The sequence below is a fragment of the Cyclopterus lumpus genome, chromosome 7 (assembly GCF_009769545.1).
Source record: "Cyclopterus lumpus isolate fCycLum1 chromosome 7, fCycLum1.pri, whole genome shotgun sequence".
NCBI lineage: Eukaryota > Metazoa > Chordata > Actinopteri > Perciformes > Cyclopteridae > Cyclopterus > Cyclopterus lumpus.
The window spans coordinates 14,148,451-14,171,624 of record NC_046972.1 but is presented as its reverse complement, the minus strand read 5'-3'; the positions used below and the strand labels follow the sequence as shown (position 1 = coordinate 14,171,624).

Here is a 23,174-nt window from a genome sequence, read left to right as displayed (position 1 = left end):
ATTCCGATAAGGATGGTGGGTTTATGTGCGTTTCTGTGTCCGGTTTATGACTGTTTATTGAGACCACAGATTGTAGGACTGCCTACTGGAGGACACAAACAATCCGTGGGAATGCAAATTCCCACCAGTTCCCAATCCCATTTCTTATCTCCAGCATTCCCATAGGAGGGATGTATGTTATCCTCTTTAACCAAGACCACTTGACCACTGCACTGCCAGTGACTATAAGTTAATGACGTGTATTTATGTGCACACTGCAACTTTGTTAAGATTAGTTAAATTAGCATGAACATTTCGAAAATCTCTTGAGTGCACATTAATAAATTATTATAAAATACCATTTGCAAATGCATAACAAACATAACACTAAAGTAATGGTGTACAAGATAATGACAATTCCATGTTGGAACCAACAAAATTAAATAGAATTTTATTTTTTAAACATTGAATTCAAAGAAGTAAGAGACAAAAGAAAATGACAGAAAGAGAAAGTGACAGAAGCGTGTGAGAGCAATATAGAAGTGGTGATGTTGGGGGGTCAACCTCAGGTTTTGCATACTTGCCAGTGTGTCTGATACACAACACATATGACAACACCCCACCATGTCCAACTGCCTCCTCATCTGCCAGATTGTTCACCTGACTCAACTGGCCTCCACTAGGACCCTGCCCATGCGTGTGAACATCAAACCGATTTTCCAAAAGCTGTTGCTCCTCACAAATCATGAAAATCATCATCAGGCCTACAGTAGTACAAATGCATAACATTAACTGGAGTAACATGAAATAAAGAAATTAAATGAGAATTTCTGCAATTCAGTCAAAAATGTGTGCAATGTCCATATTCAACACATTACTGAGTTCATATATATTCAACTGCATGTAGTAGATGCTGATGTTTGTTTGGGTGGATTATTGCTTTATGACTTCTCCGTGAGTCCATATTTCACAAACTGTCTCCTAATAATGTTCTCTTCTGACTCCTAATACTATCAGTAACTGCAACCTTCAATCATGCAGACAAATTATGTTTGTCATTCTTTAAACCTGCACTGTCTTTGGTGAAAGGGCCTTTAAGTTTTCTCACCCTCATCATACAATACAAACATGCGCACACACCCCAACGCACACACCTTTTTCTCTAGGTGTTAGGGGAATTCCCAGAAACCTGCATGTGTACAGGTGATTTGCGTATGTTCACTAATCTAGGGGGTTTGTCTATAACTGTAAACCTGCTACACCTGGACACACACACACACACACACACACACACACACACACACACACACACACACAGACACACGGCCCCATACTCATCAGCAACTGATGGCTGTGTTGATAAGCCGAGTCCAAACCCCAAGTGCTTCACACACTAATGGTCAACAATTTGTGTGTATATACATTCACTAGTCAGTTGTCCAATTCACCTGCCATTCTGTGACCGTTAAACGTCTCAAGTGACTCAGATGCAATACAGAGAGACAAGGAATCAAATCTCTCACACAAGCACACACAGCTCACACACATGCTCAGCAACATAGGATATGTGTAACTGATATTAAAATTGACAACAATTGCCACAGAGGGACAGTGGTCACTGGTCAGTGGCCTGGAGATAGTCAGGTATTGCAAATTGATCTATGTCGAGATATTAATATACTTTAATAATGTGATAGTATCCAGTAGCTGGTATGTCTCGATTGATTGAAAAAGAAAGTGATCTTATGTCTTTTGTTTTGACAATGTGCCTGCACATTTCCTGAAATCAAATTCAAAATCTCACCATCTCTAAATTGCTTCATAACCTTTATCTTTAGATGCAAACTCTTTTTTTAGCCCGGGTTTCCCTGCTCATTCTTAAAAATGATACTTGACAACATTTTTAATCTGCATGTCCTAATACAGCAACACTTATCTAGTTACACCTGCCTCACTCTGCTTGTTTGGGACTGCAAGGGTCCAATGTCTCTCTTGTCTTATCACATAGTCTGAGGAGTCCTGCAGGTGCAAGCTGAGTTATAGGAATCCAAACCGTCACTCACTGAGCACTCAGGGTTTTCCCGAACACGTTTAACAAGTCTTTATATAAAGCTCTTGAGAAATGTCTTTATTATTTGTGGGCAAATAATTTCTCCTGCTTCTACATCAACAGTTACTGCAACATCCATGTCCACTACTAACACCCCAACACCTACAAATACCAAATATCTTGATGTCCAACGTGTGTTCAGACATTTTTATTAGCAATCTCAGACATTAAAGATCACTCAGGGTTTATACTGATTTACATCTTTACTTACTTTGTCTACTGCTGTTGTGGTTGTTATGGTATTGGTATTGTATTGGAATTGGCATCTGCCTTTCTAAAGGTATGTGTAAGGTACTGGATTGGAATTAGGCCTTGGTATTGGCACTGATATTGTTGTGGCTATAGTAAAAGAAATGCATAGGAACAAAAAATATATATATTTTTTTATTTTAATATTTTAATATATCAATTTAAATATTGTCCTTTTTTTAAATTCCAATATGTATTTTTTTGTACTATACTTACATATAGGTACTTACTTTAATATACTATATATTTTAAATGTATACTGTATGTAAAACTAAAATCGTTGCCCAAGCTTCACAGGCAAATTATTGAATGACAAAAGTATTGGCTTGTTGTCTTTTTAATGTTTGCATGCTTGCATTTCAATTTCATAAAAATAAAAAAAATCTATAGTTGTTGTCTTCATCACCGACAGTGAAGGCTCATGGAAAAGAGAATTATAGACATATTCTGGGGCCGTGATGGGAAATATATTCAGAACTTTTGCAGTGCAAGCAAACATTTGACATAATAACTGATGTCTTACAGCATCATAAAGATGATGGGCTATTTATGGTTTGATGTGGTTACTTATGGATGTGCGCTCAGTTAGAATCCTGAGGGTTGAAAAGGAAGTTTGGCATCATGTGCTTGAAGTACGGGAAACACTACCGAAATTTCTCTGAAGCTCTTTCGCCAACTCGCCGAACAGGTTTACCGACTATACCTCAGCCCTGTGAACAATACATTTATGATCAGATCTATCAATCAAACCAGAACCTAAACAATTGTTCACAGTAAGTTCTTATTGTTTGTACCTGCACATGAGCAATATGCACCTGGTAAAAAGAAAAAGCTGTACTATGTACATACAAGAACAGTAATATTTCAGTGCTTGGCGTTTGTGTGTGCGTGTGTGCATGTGTGCGTGTGTGTGTATGTGTGTGTGTCTGTGTGTGTGTGTGTGTGTGTGAGTGTGTGCGTGTTTGAGTGAAAGAGAGAGAGAGCGATTCATGAACACTGTAATATTCCAGATGTCAGGCTGGTGGGAAATCACGGGCACTGTTAGCTCAGCTGCTGCTCTGTTACAATCAAGTATAAAAGACTGGAAACCAACTACTCGGTTTCTGATAAACTTTGACTTTGTGACCTTCTATGTTGTTTCTTTGTGTACTTTGATAGTGTTACAGTGTAGTGGCCTGTAGCAATATTTCACTGTTTCCACACAGAACTTGACAAGTTATAAATTTACTGATACCATTCCTGTGGGCACAGTTAGAGTTGTTATCATGTTGAGGTGATAGCCCATTAATAAAACACAGGGTGTATAACATCTGCGTACCCCACTGGCTATGCTCCAAATCTTGTGTGATCCATTGCTGTTTTATTATTTTATTTTTTTTGGTTAAATGTATATTTACATGCTTCTGTCTCTCTCTCTCTCTCTTTTAACCCAGCCGTTTGATGCAGATGGCCGCTCACAGAGAGTCTGGTTCCGCCCAAGGTTTATTAACGGGGGGGAGTTTTTTCTATTTACTTCTGACCTTCAGTTTTTACCGTTTTACTGACAGTAATGCACACTCTAATATGGGGAAATAGGACTGGTGGTTGAATGGAATGTAAATTCTGCCACGTACAAAGCTTTACCTCCATCCAGTCTTTGATTCCAATTCAGTCTTAATGTTATTATTGAATCATTACCCTTACTTTGAGTACTGAGCCTCTGCATTGATGTAGCAATTTCAGAGTTGGTTTACTATCTCATTTAACTCCAAACATATGTTGGTTCCTAATACATTAAGTTGTCCTCTAGTACCTCTGTCTGTACAGCAAGCTCTTTGAAGTCAGAAGAAGTTTGTTGTGTCACAGTTATCGTGTGTCTCCGACCTAGAAAGTTTTGGGGAAATCCCATAACTACCTGGTCCTTGCCAAAAATGACGCATGTTGCAGTGTCAGTAGTGAACTGGAATCTACTTCTGAAATAATTATACATGTAATAACAACAAAAAGGAACCTGCTGTGTGAACTGTAACTGTAACCTCTGTTCCTAATGTGGGTGTGTTGCAATACCTGTGGCTGTTTGCTTCCCCACAATGGTTCATGGGGAACAATGTAATTGTTATATAGCAACAGATTTTTTAAATACTATATATCAGAGTTACAATTATGTTCACAGAATTGTGTGATTGAATGTCTGACTTTTACTCAAAATTTAATTATATAACCATTCTTCAAAGCAATATTTTGAGAAATATGATTTCTTGAATACTGCTCATTATCTATGGGTCAGATGTGTGTGTGGGTATGCCAAGCAGAGTTGATGATGAATGTCATTATAGGCAGGAAACAAATAAAACTGTTACAATTTCATGTTGCAGGATGATGAACGGGAGCACTTTGTTTCAACCCTCCCCCATAGCAATTATGATCAGCACATACATGTTTCATGAATATGTCCCATATATGGATAACGGTTTGTGCGTCGCATCACATTTAATGAGGCCAAACAAAAAATATAACACAGGTAAATAATTTGTACATTACAATGAATTGTAATGCAAATATCTGTGTGTGTGGAAAGTATGTTGAGTTTTTCAGTTCACATCCCAGAAAAAAATGAATCTTTCTTATAAACATAATTTATAACATAAAGTTAGTACATTTCTCAGATAATCTTGTTGCCATCCCTCTCTGTTCCATCTTCACCAATGCTGAGATTCAGTTATCCCATGATGATACCAAAGCCAAAAATATAAAGCCACATCACATCACCTCCACTGTGAAAAAGATGATAAGAAACCACAGACACACCGCACGCTTTGATGCCACAAAATAAAACTTCACAAGCTAAAATCAGTTACTGAATATCTATCTGCTAAATGAAATCGACAAACAATCTGCCAAGAAAAAAAAACGTGTATTTTGTAAACCACTCCCTCAACTTATTTGGCCAAGGGGGTTTGGCCAAAAGTGTGCAAAGACTATAAGAGAAGTGACGTCCAGGTGGAGTATCACACAGGTGAGGCATTCAGATTATCATGTCTCCACCCTCTACTGCCTGAGGATACTACATTGCAGACACAGGAGCACACGCCTCTGACTTAACAAGGTACAGATATCCTCGTTATGCTCATTCAGGTTCTGACTGTCTATCAGATAACTTAGAGAAGTATATGTAACAGCATCTTTCACTTCTCACTTTTTGAGTGTTGGTGTCTCACAAGTGTCTTTTTCTCTTCTCTTTCCCAGATTATCCTGAGTATGTTGGCCGAAATGGAGACGGTGGGTCTGATATCATTTTATTTAAATAATTGTGTATGTGTTGTTCTTTGTTGTGTTTTTAAGTAGCCCATGAATAACGAAGATGCACAATTTAAAATATATATAAATGGATGTTTCAGTTTAAGGCTACTCTAAAATGTCATATTGTTAACTGTAACTGATGTTGGCTGAGGGTAGAAGGTTATTTGTAAGAATAGCAGCTAAGCCACACGCCACTGTTACCTGAATGTTATCTCTGCTGGTGAAAGCACAAACACTTGCATAAATTTGCCAGTCAAACTTAAATACACATGGTCACAGTGTTATTACCTGGCTCATTTCCAAGTAAAACAAACAGACACACAGCTCATATACAGCTCACTGTGCATATAAATGACAAAAGCTTGTGTCTAATCAAATATATGCTAGATGGAAAAGAAATAGTACAATAATGTAATGTTCTGTAGAAAATGGATGTTTCATAGTCTCACCACTCATTAAAATTCATGGCTGAGTGCATCCCTGATCTTCAGATCCCTGAGTAAAATGATGTACTGTATGATGGACCACAACAATCAACAAGGGCTTTTCATGAAGAAAAATAATAGCAGGTGTGAGGTCTGATGATAACAACAACTCTGGCTATGTCTGATACAAGATAAATGCCACCCATCGAGAAAAGTGTTTTATCTCTGTCAGCATCAGCCAAACAACTCTCCCAAGTAAAAACAAAACAGAGTGTGTATAATTTCTGAATGCCTTGTCCTGCTCTGTGTCTGTCAGATGGCTTACGTAACTGAGATCAGACTGAACGGAGGTCGGGGCCCCTGGAGCAGAGTGGCTCCCTCCTCCTGCCCGGAGGTGGACCTGGAGGTCATCGAGGAGTACTTGCAGGAGCACTCACTGGAGGTCCAGCCTGCGCACACACCCGCTGCACCTCCAACCACCATGGGGCAACAAATGCAGGCACACTCCCACCAGAGCACCAGGATCATAGGTTAGTGTCTCGATACTGGGACGATGTAGTTGCTTGTTTATTTCTACAGCCTTTATCTGATTGTATCTTTTGCCTGTTTCTCCGTAGAAAACAGCTGGTCAGGTCAGCATCCATATGAGTGGCACTGTGGCTCTCACACTCCTAATGAGGAATATGAAGAGCAAGCCCTGCCTCCCACCTGGCCTAGTCCCCATGACAACCAATGGGTGAGTTTAAGGACCTCTGCCTCTTAGTAAATAAAATCTTGATTACCTTTTTCATAGCTAAATGTGACAACACCTCACTGTGTGTGTATTAATATGTTTTTGTACACACTTGCTTCAGGACCACATTGCGTATTACTACGAGGCACCTGCATACATTGACTCAGACTCGCTGTCCAGTAGCTCCCAGTACCAGGAATACCAAGATCCCCCATCACCAATGTCTGACAGGGGAGGCAGGAATGACGGAGACTCTCTGCCTCTTGCCCCACTTTCAGGTATACACACACATATCCCCAAAACTCTCAACAATACAAAACTTCAACATATCGACACAACATATATGTGCATTTAGTGTATTTGGGTTGCTTGCCGCATGTATGAGTATGGGTTACCTCATATTTGCATTTGCATCCCCTTTCTCCTTGGCAGGAAAGAGGAAGGAGCGCTTGTTCCATTTCCTGTTCGAGATGCTCCAGACTCCATCGATGCGGAGCTGCATCTGGTGGGTCCAATCCCCCTCTGGCACGTTCCAGTTCTCCTCCCAAAACAAGGAGTGCCTGGCCCAGCTGTGGGGACGGCGAAAAGGTAATCGCAAGACCATGACCTACCAGAAGATGGCCCGGGCGCTGAGGAACTACTCACGCACCGGTGAGATAAAGAAGGTGAAGCGGAAGCTTACCTACCGGTTTGATGAGAAGATACTGAGAGGCCTACAAGGAAACTCTATTACAGTGTAGGAACCATGATGGAGAGTGTATATAAGCATATAAATAGAATAAGCACAATGGATATTCAGATGCTTGTCCCATTAAAGTGTAACTTTACCCCCAGGTCTGAGCTCAGATAAGAGGGCATTAACATTATTATTTCTAATACATTTCATGCTACAGATAAGTCCCAACCTGTCGACGATATATCAACATTGGCCTTGTGAGGTTTAGAGCTGATATAACATGGATGATGATAGATGGCGTGTTTCGTCCGATGAAATTCAGATTTTCACAAATATATTAAGAAATGTCAATATTAACACAAGCCTTTCTTAGTTTTTTATCCCAGTACAGTCTTATATTTTAGTGTTCAACTCAAAAAACATTGTCAATGTCCTTTCTGTTGATTCTATTTCTATGCCATGTCGAAACAAATGAGTACTAAGTATTTGAAAAGCTAGATGATGAAACACTGTAGGTCAGACTGGCAGTAAAACATATGTAAATCTAAAAGGTTGTCACATAATATCTACTTTATAAGTAGAACTTAAATCCTTCTTAAAATGAAGGCGTGTTTCCTGATTTTGTGAGATATAAGATGTTTAAAATGTTTAGACATGTATAAAGATGTGTTTGTGTCAAGTTGTATTAAGATGAAATAAAATAAAAATATTTTCAGAATACCTGATAGATTGTTTCTATCTACCTATCAAACACACACATTCATACACAGACACACACCCATGACGGTATGCAAAGTCAGCATTGAAAAAGCGTCTCTAAAACAAAACTGTTTATGTGTAATATCTACTTTTTCAGACACTGATATGTTTATTACAATGCATATTGACCCTTGGATAACTTTGTCCCTTTTCACACACACCCACACTGGGTTAAATGTCCGTTGGAACATGTGACCGATTTACATCCTAGAATGACTCGTGGCTACTATTTAACAGATTGGACAAAAGAAGCAATTTTCATATAGCATATCCCGTTGTTTACTTTGTCCAGTTTCCGCTGGCAACTTCAGGCTTGTGCATAGTTGATTTTCAAGGGATAAGCACACAAATTAGAGGCAAATCCTGCTCCAGTCTGAAAGCTTTCTTAGTCCTAGCCTAAACAGCTCATTCAGCCCCAGGCTAACAGCTCACTGAGCCCCGGGGCTCAGTGTGAAACGCCCAACAGAGTAAAAGGACACACAGACACACACACGCATTAGAGAGGTTGCTTTGTTTGAAGTTGCCCAAGTAAAGCAATTAAATTTGCATAGTCAAATGATGGGGCCACACTGATAACCATGGGGACACAGGAGTAAATGATGTAATATTCAACACACACGGGCTACATCATTCCTGACCATGTACGATGGGATATAGGATAGGACTGTGCTACAACACAACATTTCTAATCAATATATCACATTTTATCTCACTACATTTACTTGGCAGATTTAGATTTTATGTATAAAATATATGATCAACTTATAACATGTGATGCATTATGATCAATCAAATCAGATCAAGCAGCATATTGAGTCGTTCAAATTGTGCAAACAGTTACAACATTAAAACTATGTTTATGAATAAAAAAGAATAGGTATCAAAATAAGTCACTCTAAAAGAGGACATTTTGATATTTAAGAACATTTAGCTTTACTTGTTATTCCGTATTTCCACATTGTAGTCTTAATACTTGTAAAGGAGTAAATGATCTGAAACAAACCCGTTGTGTATAACATGTCAAACGGCTCATTCAGAGGTCCTCTCCTCTTCTGAGGCACATTTATCAGAGTGAAAAAAAGGATTCTCACACACTGATGAAATACAGATGGCGTCTCCATGGAGTGCATCCCTGCTGTGTGTGCACACAGAAGCGCATGCATGTTTGCATATAAAAGCCATCTGGTCATTGTCATTCTGCTCATTTGAAGCCAAGAGCTGAAAGCAAGAAGACACACACTATCTGAACAACAAGCACAGGATGATGATGGACTTAATGTTCCAGTGGAATTCATCTTACCTACCCACAACCTTCAAGGAAACCTGCCTTAGTCTTCATCTTCAGTGATGACTGAGTGGAGTTGGGTGGCCTACACAGTACTAGAAGTGCTGATTGCTTTGGCCTGTTGCCTTGGCAATGTGCTGGTGGTGTATGCGGTGTGCACTGGTATCCGGGATTCCCTTCGGGAGCCCACGTACTGCTTCCTCGTTTCCCTGGCAGTGGCTGACTTCCTCGTGGGTGTGGCTGCTGTGCCCCTGGCTGTACTGTTGGATGGCTGGGTGAGTGTGACCCCTGACCTGTGTCTACTTCTCAGCTGTATCGTGCTCGTGCTGACCCAGGCCTCTGTGCTGTCACTGCTTGCTATCGCCGTGGACCGATACCTCCGGTTGCACACACCACTCAGGTGAGGTCAAACTCTGAAACACTAGAGAAGCTGAATAACATGCACGCTTGTCGATTTGTAGAAACAACCCTCTCTTTTATTTCTTCTTTCTGTTTTATCCCTCATCCTCAGATACAAAGCTCTGGCCACACAGAGGCGTACATGGACGGCTCTGTCTGTGTGCTGGACACTTTCCTGTCTGCTGGGGTTCACCCCTCTCTTCGGCTGGCGCAACCAGTCCTGTCTGGCATCTGATTCCACCAATACATCCTCCTCGTCCTTCATTTCTCCACCCTGCACCTTCCTCTCAGTTATTTCCCTCCCATTCATGGTTTACTTTAACTTCTTGGGATGTGTCATGGCACCCCTGCTGGTCATGACCCTCCTCTACACACAAATCTTCTGGAGCCTGCAAGGCCGCCTAAAGGAGAGCTTTCCTCACGCCCAGGCCTCTCTGCTCAGAGAGAAGAGGCTGGCCTGCTCTCTAGCTCTGGTTCTAATTTTGTTTGCCAGCTGCTGGATTCCTCTGCACCTGATGAACTGCCTGCTGTTGTTTCATGGTCCTCAAGCTGTCACACGGGGGACACTCTATACAGGTACGGGACACATGCTTTTCTTGTACTTAAAGACAGTCTGCTATTGGTGTTTTTTCTTTCCAGAGAAGCGTTCACATACTTACAGTAAAAACATTTTTTTCCAGGTATTCTCCTGTCTCATGCCAACTCTGCAGTCAACCCTGTGGTCTACGCTTGTCGCATCCCAAAGATCCAACAGGCCTACCTTCAAATATGGAGGCACTTGATCGAGAGGCGGAACTGTTGCCATGGGGAGAAGCAAGTTTGCCAATCAATAGCAGGCCGCCAAGCCAATGCCACAGAGATGTGTGGATCAAACAAATAGCTGCAGTCAAAGTTCATGTGAGGTTTCTACCCACTCACACAAGAAAATCTGACAATCATGTCAGGCTTTATTACAGATAATCAACTGAGGAAATACAGGCGGCCAGTGAGTGTTTGCATTTGTGTGTAGTGTTTGGTTAAATTGAAACTTTGCACGAAAACATGAAAGCAAAAACAACAAGCATGAAACTCGGCATTTGATCGACGACTGCTTCTCTGCAAACTGTATCCAAGTCAAAGCTATCTCACGAGTGTCCACCTGAGGGCGCTGTAGACTAACACACTCATTAGCTGCTGTTGGACACGAGCCATGAAACCACCAGAGCTGCAGTTGGTGACAAACAATATCAAGATCTCATTTTCTGATTTTTAGACAACTGATTTGAGTAGTATGACTTTATTGAGATGTACATCTTTTTGTCATTTGACAGCTTCAATCAGTTCATCACTAACCTTTTGAAGCACATATCTACTTTTCTTTGTGAGATCTACAAATAAATGTGGTACGATCACAAGAGTGTGTTGAGCATTCACAAGTGTTCAGTGAACTCCTCAGGGAAGGCAATAGACTGTATAGTTATCACCGGAGCAGGGTGCAATCCCACCCACCAAACTATACAACCTACTACCTCACCCTGACAGAGCCCAAATCATACACACCACATGTTTTGGTCCTGTTAGGAAACATAAACATATTTAACCTGCTCTCGCTAGAAAAAACAATGCTTCACACAGTGCATTATGTTGATTAATGCACATGTACGTTCTGATTGGATTGCATGATTGCCCATCTGGAGATGACATTCGGCGAGTTGCTGACTCAGCTGTCTCCTTGGGAAAGACAGTAGATTGTATAGTTATCTCAAAAAGAGGTTACACAACCTCACAACTATTCAATCTACTACCTCAGCCCCAAGGACAGCATCCACGTTGCTTCCACTGCAAAGATCCACAAAGGTAACTCTCCTGAAATGGTACAAAGAAAAAGAGACATATAGGGTTATCTTAGCTCTGTATTACTCTCAAAATTATTCTCTGTAAAATAAATGCAAGATGATACTAGGTAGGTCATTTTCTAACAGAATATTGACATTACATTTTCAACTGGTGTGTTCAAATTCAGTGCCAGCACAAAAGAGTGTAATCGTATCATCACTTTTAGCTCCGTGTCTGATTCTTTGTATTTGTTCATGGAAATGGTTCAAAAACCACGGCTTATGGCTGTAAACTGCTGCATCACAACCAGCCTTCAGCAGCCACGGTTTGAATGGACGTCTTTCCCTTTTGAACAAAAGATGATTTTTCATAGTGGCACATCCTCACGATCAACCCAGCTCCATTGTTAATGTTGAGCTGAATCTCTTCAATAAATCAATACCATTAAAATAAATCGGAGACAAATCATTTTACGCTAAGCAGACATCGGAAAGTGAGAGCATAATGTGTGAAAGCCCAACAAACAACTCACTGGCTTCTCTGGCATGTGATCGAAAAAGAGAAGAAAAAAAAGAGAGCTGCTCGACTCTGTGCCAGGAATTTGTTTCCGTTTTTGCCAAAAAACTGAGCTCATTCCAGCGGGCTATCCCTGTGTAGGCTGGCTGCTGTTTCTCAGATGGAGGTACACACACAGATGCCTGCAAATATGGCTTCTACCAGCTGCCGATGATTGAATACAAGGCTGGGATTCTGCCCCCTAAAACACAACAAGGAAACACAAAATGGCGGCTCGCACATCGGCCATTTTAGGTCTGCTTAAAAACACTATAGGGTCTATATTCCGGTGGTTCTTCCAAGCTTGCTGTCTCACGAGGACGAAAGAGCGGCGATTCTTTTGACTGATTGAGAATCCATTATGTGCCAAGCAGTGAGACAAAGTCAACAGACCCAACGACCCCCTCACGGTCACAGGTACAAAGTAAGAGAGCAACTCGAACAATACTTATCAGACAGCTGGAAAGTTTACATATCATCACATACACCATGTTACTCGCACCATTAACAGTTCAGCTTCGGTTCCATCACAAATGTGGCACTGAACTAGCAGATTGTATTAATTTCATGAAGAAAGACTTAGCTTCTCCTCAGGCAGTAACTGTTCCAACTCTTATGGGATAAATAAAAAAGGTAAGGATGGGCCAGCAGGTTCACATGGCAGCGCCTGAAGGGTTAATGAGCCAGACTGAATGCCAGATCTGGGCCTCACATAGACAGAGAGGGGTTAGGAGGTACACTGCTTGCATAAATTAGCATACAGCCACAACCCCTGAGACTTGGTCCAGACCAGCCCATAGTTAGCATGCAGTAGACCCCGCTACCAGACAGACAGAAGGGGTGGGGGTGTTGGCACGATGCCCAACTCTGCCACCATGCCAGTGATAGATCTACGAGCTCCGTTAGGTCGCCGAGAAATGTCCCCTGACTGGAGTTGTATTTGGAAGGCAGACTAATAGTGATATGACACAGTGAACTTAATGAAGATTTAACAGGACATCTGAGCATGGCCTTGAATGAAAAAAACATTTAAACATTAAACGCTTGTGGGAAATTCTATGCTTCTGGGTTAATTGCAAAAATTGGCGTCCCATTCCCTGCACAGCTCCCGACTGTTGTGGAAACACAGAGGCCAAACGGTCGGTCAGTCATGTGAGCTCTATTGGGCGCTGTTGTCTGTGATCGTGGACTTTGTCTACGGCACATAAAAAGGGGCACACATGGCTCAGCTGGGGCAAATCATTTTCTCTGTCAACAGCTCCAAAATAATTGAGCCTCCAGCCAGTGGGGCAGCTGAGAGGATCTTGAAGAAAAGACGAGCAAAGGAAGACATTTGGCCTATTGAGTTAATCTTATCTGCCTATCGGATTGTATGTCTGAGCATCTGTAACAGCAGAACCCAGAGTACATTTTGTATATGCAGTATTTTGTAAAAGCCAAGAAACACAGACCTTGTCCTCGCCTGCCCTCTGATGACGCTGCTCTGCTGTATTCTACCAGGATATATTTATCTTGAAACCATTTCCTGCTTTCTTCGAGTGACAGTTACTCACGTTTCCAATATTTGTTTTAAATTAATACATTTTCATAATACTGCCACGACTATAGAACAGGAGGTCCTTTAAAGTAACAAAAAACACAAGATATTAAATCGATAAGACTATCTACCTATTCCACTCTTGTTGATTGAGTTAAGAACAAAATCAAAATGTCTCCTAAATTGAATTAGAGGCATTTATTTTACAGGTTTTACAAAGTTCTCACGTCAATCTGCGGTGCTAAAAACCACCCGTAGTGCGCCATCTTTAACAAATCAAAACCCATGCGAAAGATATCGCGGAAGCAAGAGGCCAAAGCTTTCTCCCCTCAACACCGTGAAAGGATGCGGGTTTTGTCCGATTCATTCCTCACCTAATACAAACACACATATTAAAAACAGCGAATCCCCAACGACACACAACACACTCAGTTCCCAACAAAAGCCCCTCTGAAATGGTGCAGGATATATACCTATTGGATTGCCTGGTCCCTTGATCCGCGAGATGGGATGAATGCTTGGCAGACACAACGGAGGGGGCACCAGACGATTGGTACAGGTTCTTGTGTTTCTCCCCCCTCTCTTTCGCTCTCTCTCCCTGAGCGTTGTGCCAAGAATGGGCAGTGTCTGTGTGCCAGGCAGAATTTCAATGAGGGAGGAAGGAGTCGGTGATGGTGGGCAAAGAGGAGGAGGAGCAGTGAGGGAGCTGGAGTTGGCAGAGGAAGTATGCCACAGAATAAATGGCAGGACGAAGAATTCCCACATGTAAAAAGATGCAAACGGATGTCTTGTCTTACTCGTGACATCTTATTGTGGAAAATAATTCTGTCTGGGCATCTGGCAGATATGAGAAAGAAGGCTGGTCTTCAATAGGGCGCTATGGTGATTTTATCAGACCTGCTTTTGATCTTCCCCACTCCCTCAGGAATTCCTGATAACATTAAAGGACGATGAACGGGAGCACTGAGCCTCCCGCATGCTCACTTGGTACGCTGCTCGCTCGGACGTTCTGTACATCCTCATTAACCAAGCGCAAACACACAAGGCTTATGCTCACGTGTACGAATGTATACAGACATACGCTGCCACATGCATGCACTCACACACAACCAGTCAGTGGTAAACAGTTGCTCAACCTGTGAACATGAATGACGCTCATCCTATCTGATCCTGGTGTACTAATTGTTCATCGAATGAAAATGTTTCCTTTGCCATAAACCCCACTGTTTTGCAATATAGAGGGCCACACACACACACACACACACACGCGTTAAGATCACAGGCATACAAGTTAGGTAAACATGTCAGGCATGTGTTTGATGAAAAGATATTATGACCCAGATAAGGCTGGAGTATAAGGGAGCCATGTGTCAACATTATTTCAACCATCGACACACACAAACAAGTTGAACTAAATTGAATAATCAGGATTATCTATACTTCTTTGATTATTTAAAATGTATATCAAAAGTTTTGATTCCTCTTAATTTGTTCTCTCTATCCCCTCTGCTTTTTGTTCCACTTTTCAATGCTTTTGCTAATGTTCTGATAAGATGTGCGGTTACCATGGTTTCAAATGTCTCTGATAGCTCAGATGCCTGGCCTGGCATGATTCTACACGCCTACATGTTATAGCATACAATATTGCCACACAGAGCACGCCATACACACTCACACACACGCAGGCTGTGCATGCATATTTGTGTGCAAGTATACAAAGACTGTGTGCAAGAGTGCAAAGTGGTGTATGTCAGGATGAAACAGCTGCTGCTTCCTGCACGAAAAGAGAAACTTCCTGTTGCCTCGCTGTAAAACCGCGGCTGGTCAGCCAAGATATCAACCAATCAGCTATGTTGAGGCTGAATGCAGGAAGTTAGCCTGGCTGCCTCTAGGAGAAAAACTCAGAAACATTATGAGGCAACACGATAAGTTCATCTGAGGATAAGAGAGGGGCGGGGAAAGCGCTCTCCTACTCCTACCTCTCTTTCTGTCTCTGTAACCCTTGTTCGCTCTCTTTTTCGACAGCTTCTTCTGTCTTAATATTTTCCTCTTGTCTCCGTCACATGTCGATGTTCATGAGGAGAGGTTCTTTTTTTGTAAACTCATTTGCTGCTTAATGCCAACGCTGATTGATTTTAAATGACAGAGGGTGATGCAGGGGAATTAGGAGTTGTGATGACGGTGAGGGGTATGTTGAAAGGGTCTGCCCATAATCACTGTTTTATAAACACGTGGCACGAAGGCGCCATCTTAACACCAACCCTTATTTAGATCAAGATACAGTACCAACAATAAGCAGTCAAGTTAGAGTCCTGATACTACATACAATATGCAGGTGTTGCCGATCATTCAATCTGTATTCAATTTCCACTCTAAAAGTAGGTTGAAAGATCAAATCGGTTGTCGATTAATTAACGCATCAGTTTTATCTACCTCGGCGAGTGCAACATTAATATATGCTTTTGTTTCATGGCATACTGGCCTCAGACATGAGACTATAATCAAAATATGAGTAAGATAAACATGAATCGGACTGTTTATGTTTCTCGTTTTGTTCTTTTTCAACAGGCACTGGTGAAAATAGATCAACGGCTTTACTGATACAAAGAGAACCAACTACTGAGGAACATTGACATTTCTTTACAGTGTCGCCTGTTTGCTAACTCGGTTTCATTTCTGCCTCACTTTCCTGTGAAGTGCAAAGTATCGTATGCAGCATATATATATATATATATATATATATATATATATATATATATATATATACACATACTGTATATACTGCCTATGACGCAGTTTGTCAAGGCAAACGTTACAGTTTCCACCTCTGAACAAACTGTCACACCCCTCGATCGCAGAAAGATCAATGTCGGACACAAATGGGCATGTTCCTGTGAAACACTTGACACATATCTGAGTTCTAACGGTGGCAGAAAGTGCAAACAGCATGTGAAGGCAAACAGTGGTGATATTGCCCTTATACCAGCGATCATAAACTGCTCTGGGTGATAAGAGACCTGTGGGTGCAGCTTAACTTGCACTGACCTGAACACAACAACAGCTCTGTGGCTCGATCGACCCTCTGAGGTCAGAAAGTAACCCGCGGAGGCCTGTCCTTCCTGCTGCCAGTCTACAAAGAGACACCTGTTTGGTATGAAAAGCCACAGAAGGACTGTTTGCCACCCTGTCAGAGCCTGCAGTCCTAGAGGGGAGAGGAAGAGGAGGACAGGGACAGAGAAAAGGAGATAATGGAAGCAGGAGAAAGAAGATGGTCAGCAGGGAGTCAAGGAGTCCCTCTGAGCTCTAGAAAAGTTTCTCCTGCTATGTCCATGGAGCCAAAATGGCGGCGAGCTGATTGCAGCGTGGCAACTGACGACGATCGACACATTTACGGGAGGAAGACCGCGATGAAGGACAGAGATGAGGGTGAGAGGAACTGAAGGAGAGAGATTATAGGGCTGTGAAAAAGATGGGAAGAGGTGTCGCATCGATAAAAAAGAAAAATACCTGGAGCCTGTACATGAGCGGCGGGCTGGGCCAGAGGACTGGAGGAGAAGAGGGCCGTGATGGCGGGAAGAAGGGAAAAGAGCGGAGTAGAGCACACCCTCTGAGAGCTACACCCCCTTCCCACAATCCCCTCCTACTGGCGTGAGTGCGTCTGTCCGTACACAGGGTGACAGAGGGACGTCTGCTCTATAACACATACACAGAAAAAGCACACAAGCCACAGTATCAAACCCACTGAGCACAACAAAAAGAGAAATCAGACTTTCAATAGACTCACGTTACTTGTAGTTGCGTATATGACCAAAACGGAGACAAACACACAAACACACAGCAGGAGGACACTTTAAAACTCAAACGTATACATGATCAATTCGCCAGCCTTCGGATCGCCCTCTGCTCTGCTCTGCCCTGTGCTGTGTTTGCCTCGGTCCGCCTGCCCACTTTGGCACTGCTGCCAAGAGGGAAGGGGAGAAAAGAAGAGGAGAAGGGGGGTGTAGAGACAGAAAGAGGAAGGGAGGGACATGCCGTAGCGAGAGAGAGGAGGAACCGAAAGGGGAGGAGTCAGAGAAAAAGAGTTAAGACAGAGTGAGACACAAACAGACAATAAAAAGAAAGAGAAGAAACTGTCGTGACACGATTACACAAAACAGCAGGACAGCAGCCGGGAGCACTCATCATCGACCATCCAAAACACCCCTAGTGCACTTATTGTATCCAACAGTAACAGACAGATGGTGAGAGAGACATGCACCTCTGCCATATTGTTCCATCTCACCTTGTTTGTGTACAATCAATAGATTAAAAAAAGCCCATATTTGTTTAGATTCGAACTCTAAACTGATGGACATTTGTTGGAAAGTTCTCTCGCCTAAAAGAGGAGTCTGCTTTTCTCTGCGTCCTCCTCCATCCTTCCGCAAATTCGCCTTCTCCCTCCATCGAGGATAATATTTGCCCTCCTCGGTGGGAGGGGTTTGAGGAAGTTAAGCTCAATGGATCAATGGGAGAGGAGGGTGGATATTTCAGAGAATGTGACTTATTTTCCCCCCATCCGTTGGCATCTTTCCCACGTCTCCCTTTGCTTTCACACTCCAGCCAGTCAGTTGAACACCAATGGCTCTTGGATCAGTGAGCTGTCGCCTCAAGATGACCCCAATCATTCGGAGAGAAAACATAAATCCATCTGTTCATAAATGGCTGAACCTATCTATAGCCTGGTTGCGACCCAATCCCTGGCATTTGAGCGGATATCCCAAGCTGAGCCAACCAATCAAATCTTGCTTCTGAGCTGACGTCATTTTGTAATTCAAAAAATAAAATAAGAATGTTCTTTTAAAACATATATAAACCACTTGAAGACATACAACAAGGCTTTTGTACATTTAACAGTTGATTCCTCATCTTGAGTTAATAAATACTTGAGTTATTTAGTCCTCAAACTGACCAAACACACACAGACTCACAGATTTTTGGAGGGTTCTCCCAGTCCTCAGACACTCACCACGGAGACAAAACAGACCACAATAGTCCAGCTTCTCTGCTTAAACTCCACATGAGTCTTTTCTCGAAGATAGGACAATGGACACACACAAACACACACACACACATTCATACTGTACAGAGGCGCACACACACACATGTGGTGCGAACAATCCGGTTCTTCTATGGACAGCCCCTCAGCCTGACGTCACGTCTCCTTTGTTGTTTATGCATTTATTTCTCTCCTCAGCTGAACTCTCTGAACCCAATGCTCTCTCCCCCCCCCCCCCCCACCCCTACTCCCGTTCTGTCCTCCAGCCCTACACTCACCTCTGCCAATGAAGGCGGGCAAATACAGTATGGCTTTAACAAGGAATAAAAAGAAAGGAAGAGACAGACAGACAGACACAGAGAGGAGAGAAACAGAGAGCAGGAGAGAAATGGAACTCAGATGTCTCTCACTTTTTCTTTTCCTCCTTTTCTTCTTCGATCGCTCGCCGTGTCTCTTCCTGCTTGGCTTGTAAAAGTTTCAGCTGCATGGCGGGACAACCTCCTTTGGCAATCGTCCAACTCTTGACTCTCCTGTCCTCTTGCAAAAGAGAGAAGGAGGGGAGGACAAATATAGTCACAGCCAGACTGTGCTGCAGCAGCAGATGCACTCTGAAAGCACAGCAACCTTTTGTATTTCATACAGGAAGAGAGAGGTTTGTGACATGTTTTCAGTATGTACAATAAGCAACAGTGAAGCATTACACAGTAGGTCTCATGTAAAATGATCACGGTTGGAGACTTTGAGCAGAGTTTCAAATGGCTGTGCCACAGTTGTGACGTTGGTCTGCCTTTAACTGAGTGTGACAGCTGAGTCTGACAACAGTGTGTTTTGGTGCTCACACCCAGTTCACACAGGGACACACTCAGTGTGTTATCTCTCCTGGTATCAATAACACAAGCAGCTCAGTACAGACAGATTTACACCTGCACTGGGAGGATTTGAAACTAAATATTTACATTATTTAAAAAGATGATGCTAACTGGGCTGTCTGTTTCATTGCATAAGTGCACAGATCTGATTTGTGCACAGGGGTTTTAATATTGTAAAGTTGAGGAAGTTTATCAGTAGTAGTAGCCTAATAATTGATTTATTATTTACTTTAAACTATCATTTTAATGTACATATAATTTTTAGAAGATCAATAATAAAAGTAATTATTATTTTATTGTTTCTAACTCTTCCATGAGGCTAACCTTAAACTAATAGCCAACCTGTTTCCACTCTTTCAAAATGTAAACTTTTTTGTCTTATCATGTTTCCTAAAGATATTCTGACATAATCATTTGGCAATAGGTAATCAATATGCCCACATATTAGCTCATAAGCAAACATATTGTAAAGCCACTGAAAATTGTGAAATGATAGCATATATATGACCATCAAGTTATTGATTAACTGAATAAAAATAGAGCAACAATTATCTATCTATTATATATATATATATATATATATATATATAAAAATATATTTTTTTTAAATATATATATATATATATATATATATATATATATATATATATATATATATATAGTAAGATGAAAGAAAGGTGTCAAATCAGCCTGAGAATTATTGGGAATTATTGTTTCTGTCTATTGGCAAATGGATGAATCAATTGCCCAATTCTTTTTTCAAGTATATATAAAAATAAATGTGCATAAACGCTGGTGTCCTGCCTTCAATGACAGTTTGTTTAGATATTGTGTGGAGCATTTAATGAAGAATAAAAAAGTAGCTTTTATTTCTGTAGTGGATCAAGCACGTTAATACAATCGTTAAGTGTGAAGTCAGCTGTTTAGAGGCCCAATATTATTTATTTAGTGTAGGCTATCTTACAGTATCTGAATTATCCTATGTCAAAATGCATGCCTAAATGATCCAAAGGCTGGCGAATAAATGCCTCTTGAAGAAAGATGGTGATATTGGGCTCTAATAAAATGGAATTGATTAAATAGAGAGGCTACGGCATAGCTAACGTTACAAGCTAAACGCTACTAGCTTTCCCGATTAAAAGAAGTGTTTACCAACTCGGGGGAAAAGTTGGGACATTTGAAAATGCTAAACTTTGAAAACCAACCCAAGCTAAATGAACTTTAGAAAACCAGACAACCAAACCGCTGCTTACCTTCGAGGCTCTGCCAGCTGGTAGGGCAAAACAACGCTGCATATAGTAAACAATCTGCATCATTTAATGAGAGGGAACAGCTACATAATATAAGTGTCATAACGTATTTGGCGTTATACACTATTTTACTGTGTAAGTGTTAACTGAATCCACATAGGCCAGACTCTTTTACGTTTTAGATAATAAGTACAAGTGCATGCAGTATCTGTTTAACAGGTAGCATGATGCAGTTTGTGCTTTGCTCTGATTGGCTCATTGGTGGAAACAGTAGCCAATAGTAATCAAGTGTGACATCTCTGGCAGGCACTTGACTGGCTGCCTACTTGAAGAATGATAATTCTGCTTGGCAGGTATTAAACTGAGCACAATAAATGTGTCTTCTGAGATAGGTACTATTGTTTCTTTATTTCTTTCTTTTTATTTGGCTTAATACATAAATACAACACCTTGTTCACTAAGAGCGGTCATAGTGAGATCAAAACCTAAACAATGTGTCTATGTAACAGAACATCCGCTCATAAAAAAGACATCACTGTCACTGACTCCTATTATACACTACCATTTGGAGCAGGTTTCACTCTAGATAGATGAGGTGCCCCATCTAGTGGAACAATTGTGTAAATGTAATTTGTGAACCGTAAAGTTGCTAGGTTCTTTTTAAATTATATATCTTAGTTTCCTGTCATGTGTGGGATTTTCTCTTCTGTGAGATCAGATTGTATGTCTCCACTGTGTATTAATGTGATGTATGGAACTAGTTCACATCGTGTAACAAGGATACTTATTTTATTTTAATGATCCATGTAACATACAACTCAAGAGAAGAAAACAGTAACTCATGGAGATGGTAAATAAGACATAGATAACAAGTTAAGCAGTGTGTGTGTGTGTGTGTGTGTGCGTGTGTGTGTGTGTGTGTGTGTGTGTGTGTGTGTGTGTGTGTGTGTGTGTGTGTGTGTGTGTGTGTGCTAGCCCCAAAGTGAGAGGCTTACTTCTCATACTTGTTCTATGTTCTATATTTGAACAGACTTGACCTCTTTACAATTTGCAATGCCAAGATGCATTGTGGCTTTTATTTCTAACAGGATTTGAATTTTGAAATCCTTTTTTTTATTCTCTCTCTCGCTCTAGAAACTGAGAAAGAAAATAACTACCCAATCTCCACTGATGCCACAGACCTCACTGGGGAAGGGAGAACCCTTTGTAACAGTCAGTGTATATAGACATGTTTGTACATGTAAATCCACCTGATGTTAGGCAATCTGTCATTTACTATTTCCCTCTGAGGCCCTGAGGCTGGTCCGTCATCATTATCAGAATAATTACCTTGATCACTTTTGTCTGTTCCAAATAAATATTTTTTATAATTTTAAAGTTTTGGCTTGGTCATTCATCTTGATCCAACTAAATAACATGGTCTTTATTTTCTGTGCATCTGAATACATTCAGAGCGATGAACCAAGTAAAATGCTTACCCCAAAAAAAGGCGTCCTTATTGGTTGGTAATGGAATCTACTTTTTCATCAACTATGTATGACCTGCTAGTCCCATGAGATAGAATTATACCCATGACTGTGGTAATACTGCCCTCCAGTGGCCATATGCAGGGATAACATCCTCCCAATGGGACATCTAGTGGGTGACAAGGGTATTTTCATAGGTGCAGGTTCATGTAGGTCTTAAATATATTGGGATGATAATATTGGGAGTTCAGCATCAACCCTCACTGATCACTTCTGATCCAACTCCAACTGTTGGAAATAGATGTAACTCCTGCAAGATTCCTGCTCAGATAACAGCATTTAATCTGTACCATTAAACAGGAGCTTACTGTCAGCAGTCGAGGGGGGTGTTGAGAATAAGGGTGTTTAAATCTCTTTGTCAGTCTCGTGACATTTCATGTAGAGCCCATTACATCTCCTTTTACAATAGATTCACTGTTACATATCGACTGCAGAGCGGGGCCCTTTCCTCTAATTACTCTCACCTTGTCAGTATAGGAGAATAATACTGTAGGTGATGTAAATCATTAACCAGTGCTTACCCAAGCCTATCTAGATCCCCGATCAGCTTTGTCAGCCCCCCCCCCCCCCCCCCCCCCCTGAATAAAAGACACACTAATTGCCTGAATTAGACTTAAAAGTCTTCCTGATAAAAAAATAAATAAAAAAAGTTAAATAAAAATTAAATAGCATACAATTAAAACATATATTTTA

At 41.2% G+C, this 23,174-nt stretch overlaps 2 protein-coding genes across 3 annotated transcripts; both read left to right on the top strand.

The window, feature by feature from the left end:
* The first annotated feature begins 5,321 nt into the window (after positions 1-5,321).
* On the top strand, positions 5,322-8,171 carry LOC117733453 (transcription factor Spi-B). Of its 2 annotated transcripts, XM_034537113.1 has the most exons (6): positions 5,322-5,423; positions 5,564-5,596; positions 6,359-6,572; positions 6,660-6,778; positions 6,897-7,053; positions 7,208-8,171. In XM_034537113.1, the coding sequence occupies exons 2-6, from the start codon at positions 5,576-5,578 to the stop codon at positions 7,513-7,515; spliced, it is 819 nt and encodes a 272-aa protein (XP_034393004.1). In that variant the 5' UTR covers positions 5,322-5,423; positions 5,564-5,575; the 3' UTR covers positions 7,516-8,171. The 2 variants fall into 2 exon arrangements, with proteins under 2 accessions (XP_034393004.1, XP_034393006.1); XM_034537115.1 differs by lacking the exon at positions 5,322-5,423 and having other exon boundaries at positions 5,467-5,596.
* Positions 8,172-9,557: 1,386 nt separating this feature from the next.
* On the top strand, positions 9,558-10,774 carry LOC117733823 (adenosine receptor A3-like). Its single transcript, XM_034537719.1, has 3 exons — positions 9,558-9,895; positions 10,007-10,470; positions 10,575-10,774. Exons 1-3 carry the CDS (start codon positions 9,558-9,560, stop codon positions 10,772-10,774), a joined length of 1,002 nt encoding a protein of 333 aa, XP_034393610.1.
* The last annotated feature ends 12,400 nt before the right edge of the window (positions 10,775-23,174 follow it).